The sequence below is a fragment of the Oreochromis niloticus genome, linkage group LG5, assembly GCF_001858045.2.
Source record: "Oreochromis niloticus isolate F11D_XX linkage group LG5, O_niloticus_UMD_NMBU, whole genome shotgun sequence".
Lineage (NCBI taxonomy): Eukaryota > Metazoa > Chordata > Actinopteri > Cichliformes > Cichlidae > Oreochromis > Oreochromis niloticus.
In genome coordinates this window covers 16,737,228-16,754,773 of record NC_031970.2, presented here as the reverse complement: position 1 = coordinate 16,754,773, position 17,546 = coordinate 16,737,228, and the positions used below count along the sequence as shown (strand labels likewise).

At 39.5% G+C, this 17,546-nt stretch overlaps 1 protein-coding gene across 5 annotated transcripts in view; it reads right to left on the bottom strand.

The window, feature by feature from the left end:
* The window catches only part of LOC100703081 (SLIT-ROBO Rho GTPase-activating protein 3), a 36,589-nt gene extending 23,195 nt beyond the window's left edge, over positions 1 to 13,394 (bottom strand). For 2 of the 5 annotated variants that reach the window (XM_005453538.4, XM_005453539.4), the window contains exons 1-3: positions 12,846 to 13,357; positions 5,446 to 5,641; positions 355 to 517 (exon numbers count right to left, since the gene is read on the bottom strand). In XM_005453538.4, coding sequence (XP_005453595.1) covers positions 355 to 517; positions 5,446 to 5,641; positions 12,846 to 12,912 — 426 coding nt within the window. In that variant the 5' untranslated portion in view covers positions 12,913 to 13,357. Of the gene's footprint in view, positions 1 to 354; positions 518 to 5,445; positions 5,642 to 12,845 lie in introns of all 5 variants that reach the window. The other 3 variants (XR_001224693.3, XR_002062223.2, XM_005453540.4) reach the window with 3 other exon arrangements.
* Positions 13,395 to 17,546: the final 4,152 nt, after the last annotated feature.

The window sequence follows — 17,546 nt, the reverse complement described above, 5'->3', positions numbered from 1 at the left end:
GTGTGCAATGTACCAGTATCACTGTAGTACACTAAAGTACATTTACTTGGTTACACTAAAAGTAAGAGAAGACAAAGGACATATTTTTTTGTTTGTTTCTTTGTTTTTTATGGGCTATAATGCAGCGGTTTTACTGGCCAAACCCTTCGAGATCAAACTGGGTAATACATGACCCATACACTAAAATGAGTTTGACATCCCTAACTGTATTTCCTGATATTTTCATGCTCTTCCCCTAATTAGATTTTTTATATATTTTTACATATTACCTGTCATGGCATTTGAGCAGATGAAATGTGTGTGTTAGTTACAGTCAGGGGAGCATGACCTCATTCATTTAATTCTGATTCTGACCTTTTTGAAAAGTCTGATGACATCTTCACCCACGTGCGCCAAACGGACAATGACGTTGTTGTTGTAGATGTCGCTGAGTGTGGCGTGGTCTTTGCTCTCGCGTCGGGTTTGATCCAAGACCAAATACCAGCAGTTCACAGTGGAGAGGAGATTTTGATCTTTCCTGAAACAGCAAGAGAAATACTTTGTTAATGAATGAAAGGCCTTCAGGAAATGCATACCAAATGGGATAAAAGCTAACAAGAAAACTTTCAAATGTTCATCTACATGCAAACTAAAGAGGACACCTAAGAGAACGTATGTATGGTCACTTACACCACCCAACATCCATTTTAATCCCGGCTTATTTACTGTTTGGTGCCGCCTGTGGGCTTCACATATCAGAGATCAAGTGGTCACGGCTCATGTGGGGGGAATCAGCAAGTAAAGGCAGCATACACACTCATTGACACACAAACTCAGAAGGCATGCTGGCTGCCTCCTTGCTTAAGAGGACATGTGAGTTTAATTATCATCACACCAAAGATTTAATGGTGGTATTTTTCTTCTCATTTTGTCTTTAGAGAACACTTTAGCATGACAGCATATAAAAATGCTCTGTGACACTGCTGGATGCACACAGTAGAAAAAAAAAAACATCTTTTGCTATCAGCCAATAGCTGACCTGTGCTGAGAATCAGACTAAACTGAGGTTCGTTTCTCCTTTAATGTGTTGTGAAAGGAGAACAGTGAAGTTGGGATGAATTAATTTCACAGTTTGCATTTCTTTGGGGATGTGAAAAAGACAATCAGTCCGATTTGTAACCACAGAAGACTTTTTGCCACAACCTGAGCAAAAGGAAGAGTTTGGACATTTAGGCTAAGATCACCATTTTCATAACTTCTAAAAAAACACATTATCAACTAAGATGGAAAGCATTAGAAAACTCCCAGTGAATTTAATGTGAAAAGTTGCCCATTTCGTCTTAATTTAATGGGGGACCTAATGCATCATGATTATACCAGCATGCTGCAAAGTGTGTCATTAGTAGAAACCAGCACTAAAACCCCAGGTAGCAAAATAAGTGCTTTAAACAACCATGTCTAATAAGATGATGACCTCAGTTTGTATCAGCAATATGCTGCACTAAAATCTACCCTTTGTAGAGTTATAAAGTCATGCTAGTTATACGTTTTTACACCCCAAGTCAAGAAACGCCCTCATTTTTAGAATTAAGTCACCCATGGAAAGTGAAATACCAAAGTTTTTCAAATAAGAAACCACTGACACGTCACCCAAGACTGAGCACTGATAAGTTTACACAGTCATTTTAATTTATTCAAGTGGGTTCCTGCCCAGTACTATTATTTATCAGTCAAACAGCAAGTTAAAAACCATCTCTCTTAAGACTCTAGCTTTTAAGTAGACTGCACAGAAACCACTCATGCTGAATAAGAGTCACAAATAGTGACTGAAAAAGTGCTAAACATACACATGTGAAAATGTACAGTCATATCGGATGTGTCGCATAATCTCTTCTATCTCTTAGTGTTACATTCTAGATCATTGCTTATTGCTTGCTGCGATCACCAAGTAAAGTTAGAAGCCTTACATATCCTTCCATGGCTGAAATCCCATGGCAGTAATATATGCTCTTAATACTGTGTAGCTTCAAAAATATGACTTTTCTTAAAACACGATGTCTGGTTCAGTTGTCTGTGCAATTAGTTCCAGTAAATAACCCCAAATTAAAGATGCTTTTTCTTGTGGTGGACCCGCTGCACTTTTTCTGATCCACAGCAGCTTTTTCGTTTTCAGTGTGAATCAAAAATACGGAAGTTATTTTTGACTCTAATCTTGGTTTTGAAGATCACACTGAAAGAGTAGTCCTGACTTGTTTTCTCTCAACTGCTGCAAAACTTTGATCAGTTTCATCCGTGGAGAATTGTATTTATGCTTTCATTTTCTTTTTGAAGTGAATTATAGCTGTTTTTCTGCCTTGGCGAAGCTCACTCTAATCTTCAGCTAGCGCTCATTTCTGCACTATAACAAAGGAGAAGAAAGGCACTATAGGCCCTCTCCAGCTCCCTCAGTGCATCCAAAACAATGCTGAAATGTAATCTAAGACTGTCCAAAACCTTTTTTGTTGTGCTATTTTTTAAACTCCTAAGTTGTTTCAGTGGGAAAAAAATGAACTCTGTCATACACACGAACTGAACATGAACATGTTTCCATTTTCATTGTCTTTTTTTTTCCAAGGCGTAACCACTGCATTGTTTCAGTACCATTCATAATCAGTATTATACACTGACTGGCCATTTTATATGGTACACTTTGCTAGTACTGTGTTGAATGTGTCTTTTTGTCTTCGTAACTTCCTTGATTCTTCAAGGCATAGATTCAACATGGCGCTGGAAAAATTCCTCCGAAATCTTTGGTCCATATTGACATGATATGGAAGAGCACGATATCCTGGTGGAAGCAGCCATCAGAAAATGGTAAATGGACTGGTTGTTATATAGCGCTCTTCTGCTCTGAACACTCAAGATGCTTTCCCCACCTGCCTCATTCACCCATTCACACAAGCACTTTTTGCTATGCTTTTTCTATGCAAGTTCTTCCTATGCATTGGAAAGCAACTTGGGGTTAGTATCTTGCCCAAGGATATTTGGCATGTAGACTGGAGCAGCCAGGGACCGATTAGTAGATGGCCTGCACTTCCTCCTGAGCGACAGCCACCCCACATGGGCATAAAGGGTGCTAAAAGGATATGCCAAAAACCTGACCCTACTATCCCAGTGCCAAAGCCACAATCAAGACTCACTGGTTCATTAGACCAGGCAAGGTTTCTGATCTTACAGTGCTGTGCCAATCTTTAGCGACCCCTTACTGCTTTATATTTTTTTACATTATCATTATTATTATTATTATTATTATTAATAAAATATGCGCAATCATATATAAAAATACTAAGCCTGAGGTCCAAGCTCTGCAAATCCATTCTATCCAGATATGCATTTACTGCATTGGCAGTGTGTTTGAGATCATTTTCATCCTGAAAAATGAAGGTGTTGGCACTTTCCAAAATCAGACTGTACATTTCTGCATTAATAATTCCATCAATATTAACAAGCTGAAATGCATGACAGAGTCCACCATGTTTTACTTGTGTTTTTTGATAGTGGTAGTCACTCACTGTTTTCCTCTCTGCTGATCTCTTCTGTGCATACTTACTATGATTTGAACTACCATTCCATATGATCTGTTGCTACTGATTTTCAGTCCAGTGTGTAATTAGGCATATATCAGCTGCTCCTACCTGTTTCCCTTTCTTAAGAATGGCATCTTGAAAGCCACAAATCCACTGAGAATATTTCTGATGAGGATTCAGTGAACACTAGATGTGTGGTTCTAAAGGTAATTTTGAGTACTGGTCATCAGCTTTTTCTTTTTGCTTTTCTTTTCATCCTGTAACTCTTTGAAAAGAACATAAACAAGCTGTCCTTTCCCTATAGGCACTCCTTTCAAGCAGAGCAGTTGTTTGATCCAGGACATGGGATGGTGCTGACCTGACTGCCAATGTTTGCCTGTTGGCTGCTCGTCAAGTTTTCAGGACACTTTATGTGCCATTGTTGTACAACTATAACAAGTACAACAATATTTGTTTCACAACACCTTTAGGAGAACGCCACCCTCATATGAATTACAGTTTAGTGACAGTGAAACACACAGCGCACCTACTAACTGCTACAAACGACACCAAAAACAGCGTTTTGAAACATAGAACGGTTTGAATTTTCTCACAAGTAGCACTTTGGTATAGGTTTTGAAAATGTCCCCCGATGTTCTCCTGATAGCCCTTTTAGTAGCTGCAAATTAAAATATGAAAGGACGACTGATAAGAAAAAAGTGGGCAATAAGTTTTCGCTGTTTGAAATAAACTATCAAAGTGAGAGTGCAGAGCTTGTTCTAAGACTCCAACAGAGAAGACCACACAGTATTAATAATGACTGAGACTTCATCCAGTCATTTCGATGGAGTCTACAAGTAAGGAATCCAGCTTTGGACAGACAGATATAGTGATAACAATATATTGTGACAGGGGGAAATCTGGGACAGTGGGATGAGAGAAGCCATGAGGGGTTTTTTTTTTCCTAATAGGGGTCTCCCTTTGAGGGTATGCTCCATTTATCAATGTGTCAGTGGTGGAGCTCTCCACCATGATTACGCTTCCTGTCCAATTGGCTGGAGAGACTGAAAGAGAGCTGGAAAGACCTCTCCTGAATAAACCAACGAGTTAGTTATGCCTGACTTACACAGCTAGGTCACATGAATGGATGCCTATGCTGTAATTTTCTATATTGCTAATCATTGCTATGACAGATAGTCTTTCATTTGTCAAATTAAGTAAAGGCACCTTTTTCTCTATTTTTAACTGTTATTTTTAAAATCTTTTTTGATTGTTAATTTTTTGGGGGGGTTTTTGGCTAGGACTGGCAATGGCAGTGGGCAGCATACACAATCAGAACTACAGATCTCGATCTGAAAGTCAAGAGTCTGTTGCAGGCTGGTTTGAAGAGAGAGGAAGTGGCTTCTCAGCACACTGCAGGGTATGCTTGTTTCATCACCAGTAATCTCCCACATACAAACAGCTTAAGCCATTTAAGAAAACCCGAGTAAAATAACCCCTATTGTCTGGTTCTTTAGATTTCTAAATGAAGCTGTGATTTATTTTCTGCATCCATTGAGAAAATATGAGTATCTGAGTAGCACTCTGGCATGAAGAAGCTGTTCGAGAATGGAAATGAAATGACAGCCACAGAGAAAAGAAAGGGGGGTGGTGGTAAAGAGTCTGACCTAGTTGGAAAAAAACACAGCAGCCTGAGGCCACAAGCTTCCTTGGCCCTGGCTTCATTTCAGGTCATTTCTTCTGCTTTCATCCCCCCTCCGTTTCTTTTTTAAAATTTTCTGTTTATCCCTTCTCTCTTTTTCCTTTGTCTCTGTTTTAACTGTCTGTGTAGCGATCAGCATCAAATATGTGGCGGTTGTTTACCAGTCAGACACATTGGATACAAATGTTCCACTGTGTAAAAGTCTTTGGCTGGACTCACTTGAAGTGCTGGTGCTCTCTGGAGGAGCGGATCTTGGAGGAGTAGCGCTCAGCCAGTTTGTCCAGGCCTCTGGAGTACTCAAGCTGGAGCTCGGCCTTTCTGCGGAAGAACTCCTGCAGGTCCTGCAGCAGCTGCAGCCGGGACTCGGACTGCTGCTCCAGACAGCGGAACTGCTCCACCAGCTGGTTACGGATCTCTGCATATCAAAAAGGGAGACTATGTTCAGAATAAATACCGCCTCTCTGGGGGATCAGGCTTGCATGCTGGGCCTTACTTCTGTCTGCCAAACAGGGCTGCAGGTCAATATTAAACCCACAATCTTTCCACAGTGGATTGAGCAAAGCATGTAAACACAAATATGTAAGGATACAATCAAGCTAGCGCAGGCACTAATAAAAGAGCAAAGTCGTCACAATTGGATAAAACCGGACGTCAAACTGTATTTGTCTGCTGTCTGAGTTTGTGCGCGTGGTGAATGAGGTGGTGGTGTGCATGTGGGGTGGGGGGGACCAAATGCTGGGGTAGGACACGTGCATATGAGATGCAAGTCTGATGATTACAGCAGACAGCAGAGAAAATATAAAATAGGTCAGCTTCTCAAAATGCATTGTGCTGAGCGAGCCTTAAGAGAAGTTTGACTTGAGAAAACAAATCGTAGGCATTCTTACAATTATAAGATTACTGTGGTTTCTTTTCATGACATCTGGAAAGTCTGATTCTGTTCATTGAAAATGAGAATTAGGGATAAATGTATTTCAGTCCTTTTTTATAAATACAGCTGGGACAATATTGGATGTTTTATAGAGGAGCAGTATTAGTACAAGCTTTAGATTTTTATACTGAGTATGCCAGTCAATTTTCAGGAGATATTCAGACATGTTTTTCTACTCTAAAGCTAATATAATTATTTACCTTCCTGAACTTCTTCTCTGTGGCCATATTTTAATGACTTACCCCCACCATAACCAGACAGAGCCCTACTGGTATTCCAACTGGTTATTCCTGAATACCTCTTGGATTTCAGGTAATAAAAACATCAAATAAAACAATAAAATCTCCTTTACAGTCTTACATTAACACTAAAAAGGAAAACAAATCACATTTTATGTCTTCCAAGTACAGTTTATGGCAAGGCTGTCATAAATCCGAAGGTTAAGAGGCTGCTGACTGTGAACCATATATCATGTCAGGACTGAGGGCTGTGTTTAAATACCCTGCTACTGCCAATGTGCATACAAAAAAGCAGCACGCATCCATAGGAGTTGGCTAGAACGGACGCTGAAAACAATAAACAGCTCTTATGTAGCACTTTTATGTTTCGTTAAATCTTAATCATAGCCTCCTTGTAACTATCACTCTGTATTGCAGAATTTTGCTGAGGAAATTTTTAGTGCTGCGTAATTTTGCTGAAAGCAGATAAACAACCATGTTAACTTCCTGCCCAGCCTTCGCCTGCATTATCACACATCTCAGAGAGAGCAGTAGTTATTTTATCATACACCACGCTGAACTGAATCACTGGTAAATTTACATCTCTGGATTAATCAGTCATACGACTACAAAGGGGGCGGGGTAAACAACGCTTCTCTTTGTACAAGACAACAAGATACAGCTGAGATGGCTGAAGATTCCACTATGACAGACTGTTACAACCATGCATAAGATCCTGAGCACTGAAAGACACTTTGTATAAATTTATCAATGGAAAAGATTGCTCAGCAGAAGAAAAGGCCATTTGTTAGCATCTAAATGGTGCTCCTGTATCTAGAATAAAAGGTTTTTATTTATTTTTTTTAAATCTTCCCCCAAACGACTGTGTGTGAAAATGTGAATGAGTGAGCGAGAGTGAGAAAATCTGTGTAAATATGTAGTCCCTTGCTATCTGGAGATGTACCCCTCGCGGTCCCCACAGTTGCCCAGTTGCCTGGTTACATGCCTCTGGAGGCATTTCAATGAGAGCAGGCCAGTTCCCTGTTCTGACAGTCGCAGCAGTCAGTCTGTTTAGCATAATGGCCAAGGACAAGGGCAACTTACTCTGCTTCGAAATACTCAACAAACAGCCTGTGATGATGAATGAGACAGCAATCGGGTTCAGAACAGAAGGAATGGTTATGTGCTAAAATAGACCACTGAACAGCACAATTTGTGGGCCTCTGTGACTGAAATAATTTTAATCGCACGGGGAGAGTTTAAAGAGCGAGCAAACAATATAATGAGTTGATGTAAATTGATTTCACTGCACAAATTTATAAAGGAAACATCAAACAGACTCGTGATATTTGCACTTGCTCTCCTGTGAGCATGTTATTTTTAGAACTTAAACTGTTACTAGGGACTGTGCAATACTGCAGTACTTTCGATGAATCATTCAAGCCTTTGCAGTGTAATGCATAATTACACAGAGCTAGCAAGGAGTTCAATTATATACATTGAAAAAAGCGTCAAAAGCTCTCTAAATCTGACGCTTTTCTATCTTTTCACTGGTGACACAAGAGCCATAAAATACTGAGCCAGACATGCTTTACCGGTTCCTCTGCATGTGAACAGTGTGCAGCCAAAGTGAATAAAATGTTCCACACCTAAAGGCTTGTGGAAATTCACTAATAGGACATTTGTAGCTATTTCCCTTCTAAACCATATGGTTAACATCCAGAGACCCAGCGGTAACTTTACCAAGCATTTTCAGCAAAAAATAATTGCTTACAGAGACTTAGATGGTAACCCTGCAGCTTAATTAAATAAAGAAATCTTGTATAATTGCTTGCATCATAGAGAAATTACAGAGTACACAGACAGCAAACCCAACCTGAATTTGGGGGCATCTTTGCTTGTTGCCTTGTAGCTCTACAAATTATTCCTAATTTATGGTATCGCAATGGTGTCTATTTGTGTATGTATTTGCCTTTTGAGATGGGGTTTTTAACCAATGCAGACTTGCTCCCCAGCAGTCCTCCAAAATCCCAACTGCACAGTGCTTAATGTGCATGATACTGTGCATCAGATGAACGGAGAAATTATGGGTTAGTGGTGGTGGTGGCAGCTTCAGACACCCTGTCTACCTGGTTGTGTTAAAAATATGTCACCTAACCAGTCTGTGGGTTCTTGCTTGAACTACTGAGGGCTGAACTGAAACTGAGTGTTACAAACAATTAAAGCTGTCCACTGCAACTGTTGTCTATATTTTTCATACTGTATTTTTTGCACCACTGGTGCAACCGGAGCACAGTTGTGGTGTGGTGTGGTAGGAGACAATAAGTACAGCAAAATGCTTTTTGGCTAACATGCGGGCCAGAACAAGGACCAACATTTGGGGGCAACATCATTCACCATGAATGGATGAAGAGAGAAAAAAAAGAAAAAATATAGTATGTAAATTATAGACGGTGCCTACAGTCGACACTTTGTTTTAACACTTGTTTTCATTTCAGCTCTTTGTATGTTAAAACTTTGGCCTTTTCTGTTGCTGACCAACAACAGCACGTGCAGGAATAGCTCACAGAGTGGTTGTAACACATTTTTTGTCACTGCCCCCATCTGACAACAGACGCTCTGTGCAGGTAGGTGAAGCTGTGGTTGTGCATTGGCACGAAATGCCAATGCACAACCACAGCTGAACCATAATTTCCCCCTATTTGAGCTCCTGCATCACTGCAGGATAAAGGAACAAATATCTCATAGTCACCGCCACCCTCATATCCCATTCAAGCTAGCTTAGTACAGTTACTGCGATGGCCAGCAGCAATCTCTGGGGTTAGTTAGCCATGCATGGCTAGTCATACAAAGTCTAACCCAGAGTGACACGTTGACATAATTTGGTACAAATCAAGGTTGTGTTCTGTGGACATGTGTCTTCTAAATGTAATAATAGCTATAGCATGACTCTATAATCTATTTGCTTGAGCTTTCATTACTTCTCCTTACAGTTTGTGCAGCCAAAGGCCAGGAAACATCAGAGTTCCAAGCAATTTTCACTTTAAACTGGGTAACAACTCAACCGTCAGCACAGCAACACAGCATTTAATACATGAAACCAACAAACAGGCAACAAAGATATCGTTTCACTGTCGCGATGCAGTGCTGACATTTTCAGACAGCATCATTCTGTGCATTCTTTCAATCTGATGAATACCCAGAAGGGGGTATGTCTGGATGTTCCCCGCAGAATGCATATCTGCAGTGAATATGGGGTCAGTAAGAGAGCTTATACTAACACCTGTGTTCTTACAAATGCATTGTCAGTAAACAAAAATGTCACAAGCGTTTCAACTTCATATTACTCTACTCTGCTTTTCATTCTGTAGTAGCATAGCAACAGCACATCTTGCAAAGGTTTTGTGTTATAGACTGTTACAGCGATTAGTGCATAAGACTCCAAACTGATCAAATTGCATTAAAGATAATGGGCTTTACTACTAGAGGTCCAGAATGATACATGACAGGGGCATCCCCTCATTTAATTGTGTTTTAGTGTCAGATTAGACAAAAGCCTAGAGACACTTCAGGGTGCTCAGCTACACACTGTAGAACAACAATATTCAGTTGAATAAGGAAATACTATAAACAGTATAAAGAAATATTTAATAATAATTATAATTTTATAGCACATTCTAGGTGATTTGAAAACATAAACTCCCACGTAAATTGTAACTGAGACCTAACCGTCTGCTGAAATGTGGCATGTTGAAAAATGCCACAAAGTGCATTAGGCTTGTGTGTTGAACTGCTGTGCAATCAGCCATTCAGCATTATTGGAGGCCAGTGTCAGTGTCAGAATAAAGCTCCCACAGCTCCGAACCGATCCAAGCTCAGTTTGCAAATGAGCTTAAGATGTCAGCTTAAAAGCTTTTCCTGAAATCGAGACGACGGCGCTCTAACAACTGCAGAGCTGATGTGTAGACCGGAGGAAGAGCGTGTGAATACGAGTGCAGGAGTCAAACAAACAAACAAAGATAGCGACAAGGAGAAACTCCACCACACCTCTGACTGAAAATGCTTATCATACTCTTCATTCCAGACACATGCTAATAAGCTCTTGACATTTCCACGTAGAACAGCAATGAGGTCTAATGTGTGTATATAACAAGAAGCATTCTGGGTCAAATTTTGGGCTGATACCAGCGTTTAAGATAAGCTCTCAACTGATAACCAGTGTAGATGATTGTGTTTGTTTATTTTGTTTTCCTTTTTAAAAAAATCCTCCTTCTGTAACACATAAAGAAATATTCTTTATGAAAAATAATGTGTCTTTATCACACTGTCTTTAAGCATTTTGTCACCAAAGAAAATAAACAACAACTAAATAACACCATAAACAACAACAACAAATCCTGGCCTGAACATATAATATTGGCCAGTATTTTTAGCCAAAATGTTAATAAACATCCAATAAGTCAGCTAACCACTACTGATGTGGTAAAGCTGATAAATTAGCATATTCCTAGTATATAATGATAATGTCATGAAAATTAATGAGTTTAATGTCTGCTGGGGTCCAGTGTGAAATTAAAACATTCATTTAGTTAAACACCAGTTAATGCTGTCAAAGTAGTCCTATATCAAGACATAAAAAAAATCAATTGCCTAAAACAATCATAGTTTAACATTTCAAACAAAGATGAAATGATGAAAAAAATCAATGTTGGACTTAGTTTAGGTTTAATTCTGGCAAAAAAGGGAGACTGGAGTTTAGGTATAGAAGAAAGTGGTTTTGTGAATATGTGTGACCGGGTGAATGGGGCTTGTAGTATAAGCTTAGCTATTTGCTCCTTTCAGCAAACCATCTGCTATCGCTAACTTACTGTACAGATTTCAAAGTACTACTGATCGTCTAATCGAAATCTCATCAAAGTAAGTGTAGTGAGGCCTATAATTACAATATCTGTCCATGCAACCATTTTTTTCAACTTATCTAGTTCTGGGTTGTGGATGTTGGGCTTATCCAACCTTCATGGGGTGAGAGGCAGCCTACAAGCTGGACAGGTCGTGAGTCAATCTGTCGCATGGCTAACACAGAGAAACAGACATCCATTCATGCTCACATTCACACCTATGGTCAATTTAGTATCACAAATTAACCTAACCGCATGCCTGACTTTGGACTGTGGGAGAAAGCCAGAGAATCTGGAGAGAACCCACACAGACACAGGGGAAACTCCACACGCCAAGGCCCCACGCTGGATTTAAATCCAGGACCTTCTTGCTGTGAGGCAAAAGTGCTTAGCTCCGCACTGCCTTGTCGCATAACCAAAATAGTCAAGCTTATTTTGGTGCTGCAGTGACAGAACAATGCCTGCTACTGGACAATGTACGTGCAGTATGACAAGTTAATTAGCTAAAGTATAGCCTATAGTTAATATTTATGAAACCAGACCCAAACTGAAATGTCTTACTAGGTTTGCACATATTTATCTGACAAGCATTAGTATCTCAGTTCAATTTTTTATTTTTTATTTTTTTTCTCAGTGGACTGATCAACTAGTTGAATGACCTTTCCAGTTCTACCTAGTTTGAAAAATATCAACCTATGGTACAAGGAAGCTGTCCTGTCTTTGCGGTAGCCTTACATAAAACTACTTCCCTGATAGCTGATGCATCAAGCGTTGAGACCTAGTACCGTCTGAAGTTATCTCTAAATGGCTGGGAGGATATCCCACCCATTTACAACCTGCACTGTCTGCTCCAATCCAGCATCAGTGTTCCTGCCTCTCCTCTCTCTCTTTCTCTCTCTGGGTGGTTTACCCAGTCACATATTTAGTGGCAGACAGTGAAATCCTTTCATGGTTCATAATTCATACGGACAGCATACATTATTTATGGACTTTCTGAACTGTTGGCTGTGTGACCTTCTTGAGCAATCACTCCTTATCCTTACAGTGTGACGGGAAAACTCACTCATAAATATACTGCCCTTTAATGACAAGGACTAACACCGTATCATTTAATTTTGGCTTTTTACTAGACATATTTGCATGTTTAAATGAATACATATGGGGAAAAATCTCAGGTTACCTGATTGGTAGAACTATAAAAAAGAAAAAAACAAAACAAAACAAATAAAACAGCTTCACTTTTAAACAAATTATGACGGTCTAATAGCTGCCACATATATATACAGATTAGGCATGCCACAACCCTGACACTCATCAGTAACACAGATACCGGTTAACCCAAGGTAATTTCAAGTAATAACCTCACCCCAGATGGATAACTGGAGTTAACGCTTGAATGCCATGAACTAAAAGACGTTTTTTATGGTGAAAACAAATGACTCGCATACAACTATACAATCTGTCCCAGCCCACAAGACTGCACACTGAAGCCAAATAAAGCTTGTGGTAAAGTTACGCAATTGTGCCTTCACACAGACAATAACAATACGCTCGGGCCTGCACGTTACCAACCTTTCACTTGGGTCTCATATTCGGCAATAATCTCTTTGTCCTTCTTGACTTTCGCCTGAGATGACATTTTTGGGGAGAACAGATTGTGCAATCCTCAGGCAGGAATCTCAGTAGCCACGATGCAGCGTTAGCCCTTGTGCAGTCCTCTCCATATAGTACAGCAACAATCAGACGTGAATCATCGCCCGCTTGACACACACAACTTCGGAGATTAAACGCACTTGAGGTTCTGCGATGTTGCTGCGCTGCGTTCAGGGCGACGTCGATCTAAAAGTGCATAATTATTCTCTCGGTCCCCAGCCCCTCCTCTTCAGCAACACTCCTCGGTGAATCGCAAAGCGGTCCCCCTTTTTTATTTACATTTCATAAAGCCTCGGCAAGGAAACCTAGTAGTCCCAGTGATAATAGCACAGAGCTCCTTCTGCACGTCCAGACTGCCCTTTTTCACCCCTTCTCGCTCTCTCTGCAAGTTCAATGCTGCAGCAAAAAAGGCTGAATGGATGTGAAAGTCAACGCGAGGCTCCTCCTCCCTCAGCTCCCTCCCTTCTTCCCTGACCACTTTTCTTTTCATGGATGATTTAAGATTCCTTCTGTGTGTGAACCGAAAAGCCTTTGCCAATAACAGAGAAGATGTCTGGAGCTGAGGGGAATATTGTTTGTGGATGATCGGGATTTCGAGAACATCAGCGGCGTAAACCTGGCTGCAGAGCACAGGAACAGAGGGAGCAGCGTGGATTAATGAGATGTGATTATATTTAAACCAATTTACTTATAGCTCCGGTGGTGAACAAAGATTTGTCATTACAAATATTCTTAGCCTAAACATTAAGGAAAATACACGTTATATACACGATGTATGCAGAGGACCAGTAGGATTGTAACCGAGTACATTTACTCGACTGGTTTACTTAAGTACAGGTTTAAAGTACTTTTATTTTATTGAAGTATTTCTTATACTACTTCCTGCTCGTAATTCCCTATATTTTAGATGCACTTATTGCATTATTATTAGCATCTATTTTAACCCTTTCGCTTCTTATTATTTAGCAGATTAATGACATTGTTGCACTTCACACACAGACTGCAGGCTGAAACATGCCTTTTTGATAAAGTTTATAGTTAGAGCTGGAATCAGGTGACCCTGAATCCTTCCTTCATTGTGCTGCAATAGCCTTAGGCTACTGGGATGCTTCCCATGATGCACTGAGCATTTCTTCTCTCATGTTTATATACCACTATTACAAATGTTTAAAACAGGATTCGGATTTATTAAGCTCTGTTTTCTCTTCCACAGTGTCCCTTTTGTCCTGTCCTCCTCCGCACTCTTCTTTTTCCCTTCACACCTAACCGGTCACAGGAGATGGCTCCCACAGCCATTGGGGTTCTGGGAGGTTTCTTCCTGTGGAAGAGGAGTTTTTCCTTCCCACTTTCACCATGTTTTTTGTTTATAGGGAGTTGCCTGATAGTTTGAGTTTTCTTTCATATATTGTAAGGTCTTTACTCTACAGTGTAAGATGCCTTGTGAATTGACACTATTTAAATATAAATTGAACTGAAGTGAAAAATTACATTAGTATACGTTAGGCTACCCATTTACATATAAGCAATTAAAATAATCAACAACTAAAAAACTAAAGACAATATAATACAATGTACATGATTCTGAAAGGTGGCATTCTATAAGGTGTCTTTACTTTTGGCAATTCAGAAGTATTATGATTATACAACTTGTGCACTACTTAAGCTGCTCGAGTACAATTATACATTTTAGCTAAGTAAAAGTATTTATACTACTTTGCAAAACAATTATCCAACACAAAATTATATTTAGTCTTGTGCACCACTTTTATAACTGATGTAATAGAACATGTTGTGCAGCCTGAAAATCACACCCAGTGTTTGCTACATGTGTGAAAATTTTCTTATGAAATATTCTGACTTCCTGTAACCACTGCCTTTTAAAAAAATCCAGGTTCATAGCACTATAATCTCTGAATCTCAGTAAGAAAAAAAAAGAAAGAAAGAAAGAAAGAAAGAAAGAAAGAAAGAAAGAAAGAAAGAAAGAAAGAAAGAAAGAAAAGAAAAGTCCTGTGTCATTTTGGAGCAGCTGCAATAAAACGTGTCTTTGTTATGAGAAAAACTATATAGAAACAACTTTGATAGGATTTCATCAGTTTGAGGGAACTTGGAAATGACAGAGTTAAAAATGTAATGTTGCAAAAGCTCCAACATTTTGCCAAAATACTGACTTTCTACTCGTGCAAGACAACAATATTCTTCTGCTTGGACACATCTCAGTATTAGGAATCTAACTCTGTTCACTCAGCTCACTGGTTTCTGTTGTGTGGGAGCCACAGTGAGCTCATTGCAATATTTTTGTCATTAGTGTGCACCCATGACATCCATTCGTAGTTATGTAGGTACAAGTGTGGGTGTTTTTGACATAAAATATTTGGAGGAGCAAATTTTTGATCTTCTTTCAAACTATGCCTACAGACTGTGTCACTCAAAATGAAAAAAATGTCAACAGATTTTCCGTTTTTATTTAATTCTATCATTTGAGCCAATAAAAACATGACTGCCATGTGAAAAAGTATATTTATACCTCAGTATTTATCACACCTTTAAATCCATAGAATTAGAACCATGGGTCCTTCATTTGGTGCCAATGATTACAGGCTTCTTAAAGATTGACAGGTGAAACAAGTCTTATTAAAATCTTTGACATATAAGGGTTGGTGTTCGTTTTGAAACTGAAGTGTGTAGACTCACCTGGCACTATCTAAAGAGCTTCAAAGAAAAAAATTGTAACATATAGTTCTGGCAAAGGAATAAAAAAAAGTCCAAATGATTTTAAATAGACTGTGCTGTACTATTAAAATAAAACATCTACAAGTAGTGTTCACAGTGGTGTTTCTACCCCAGCAAATTCAACCGCAAGAGTGGAGTGTTTGATGCAGAAACAAATTTCCAATAACAAGAAAATTCATCACAGGATCAGCAGGTGACTCTTGCAACTGTTGGTGTCAAAGTGATTTTGGCTACAATCAGAAAGCGACTGCAGAAATGTGGCCTGCATGGGAGGTGTGCTTGGAAAAAGGCTTTGCTGGCTAAAAATATCATCAGAGACCAGCTACAGTTTGCCAATAAACATATCTGTAAAGACCAGGTCTGTTGGAATAATATGCTCGGGACAGACAAATCAAAGATAGTGTTGTTTGGCTACAGTAACAGCAAACATGTTTGGGCAACAACCAAAGGCAGATTTTTAGGAGAAGAAGCTCAGTTCACACGTGAGCATGGCAGTGACTATGTAACAGTCTGGGTTTGTTCCCCTGCCTCAAGGATTGAGCAGTTGCGGCACTTGATTCGGCTGTCTGAATCACAGCAAAGAGTGCTTAAAGATAATGTGAGGCCATCTGTCCAAAAGATGAAGTGGAGCCTTCAATGAGACACTAGTGAATCCACCAAAGAATGGCTCAAAAAGAAGAAGAAATGCTGGATTATGTGGCAAGACTAGTGGCCTAGTCAAAGCCCACATTTGACTCCAGCTGAGATGTTGTGGGAGGAATTGGAAATAAGCTTCAAGTGCAAGTAAACCTCCAAACATTTTGCATGTGACAGAATTTAGCATAGAAGAGCATTCAAAAGTTTTAGAACTGATGTCAGAGTCTGGGAAATTATGCAGTACAAGAACTTGTTGTTGCCCAAGGAAATAATACTGAGGAGACCAAGCAGATCGTGTCTTTTCCACTTGAATTCTACACCTATTGTTCCTTGTGGTTGCGTTCAAGTGCAACATCTCTATCTGAACAGATCAGATTCAGAATTTTTATTTATCTGAGTTTAATCAAAACAAAATCTCCATGTGTTGAGCTTTTTTTTTTCTTTTTTGCATTATCAGTCTTGAAGTGTCAACAAAACAAGCTAAATCATACTTTGTTTTTAATTGGTGAAAGTTGGGCTATAAGAAAAACCTTCTGGTCTAACTAAACATGGTGTGCACTGCTGCATTAACAGTGATAGAACATTTCCCCAGAGAGAGTGTGTTGCTCTGCTCTGCATTTCCCCTATGAGAAGTGCATTTCACACAGTTTGGTGACACCTTCTGTCAAATGACTTCCTGTATGATCTCGAGTGGAAATGTGTGCAACATCTTTGATCATTAATTCTGACAAAATGTGTTTTTGTCTCAGAGCAATGTAAAGTGGTGTGTAGGACAGGGATAATCGAGCCTGTGAAAAAACTGCATTTTGGTATGTGACAAGAGATCCCCATCTGCCTTTGCACTAAATTTTGAGGGGAATCTGTTAGAGAGCTCTTGGTGGAAAGCCCCTGAGAAATCTGCAGTCCCTATCATGCAATCGCAATTTCTAATTTTTTCTGTGGAAATGTTACTCACCAACTGACTGCGTACCTGTTAAAAGTTGGGTGGGTTTGAAAATAATGTGAAAAACTTGTGTGTAACTCTGCTAAGGAAACTTTAATGACATCCAGGTCTTTATAGGCAAAATAATCATCCAGTGCTCCACCAAGAAAAGATTAGGGTCCTTCAGGAAGCTAATAAAGATGCCTTACTTAAATCATTATATGATTAATCCTTAATTAAGGCTAAAGTTTCCCCAATCACCCCCCAAAACAGTTCATAGTATTGGTCATTACAGCTCTGGTACTTTGGTATTACCAAAATCATGTTTTATG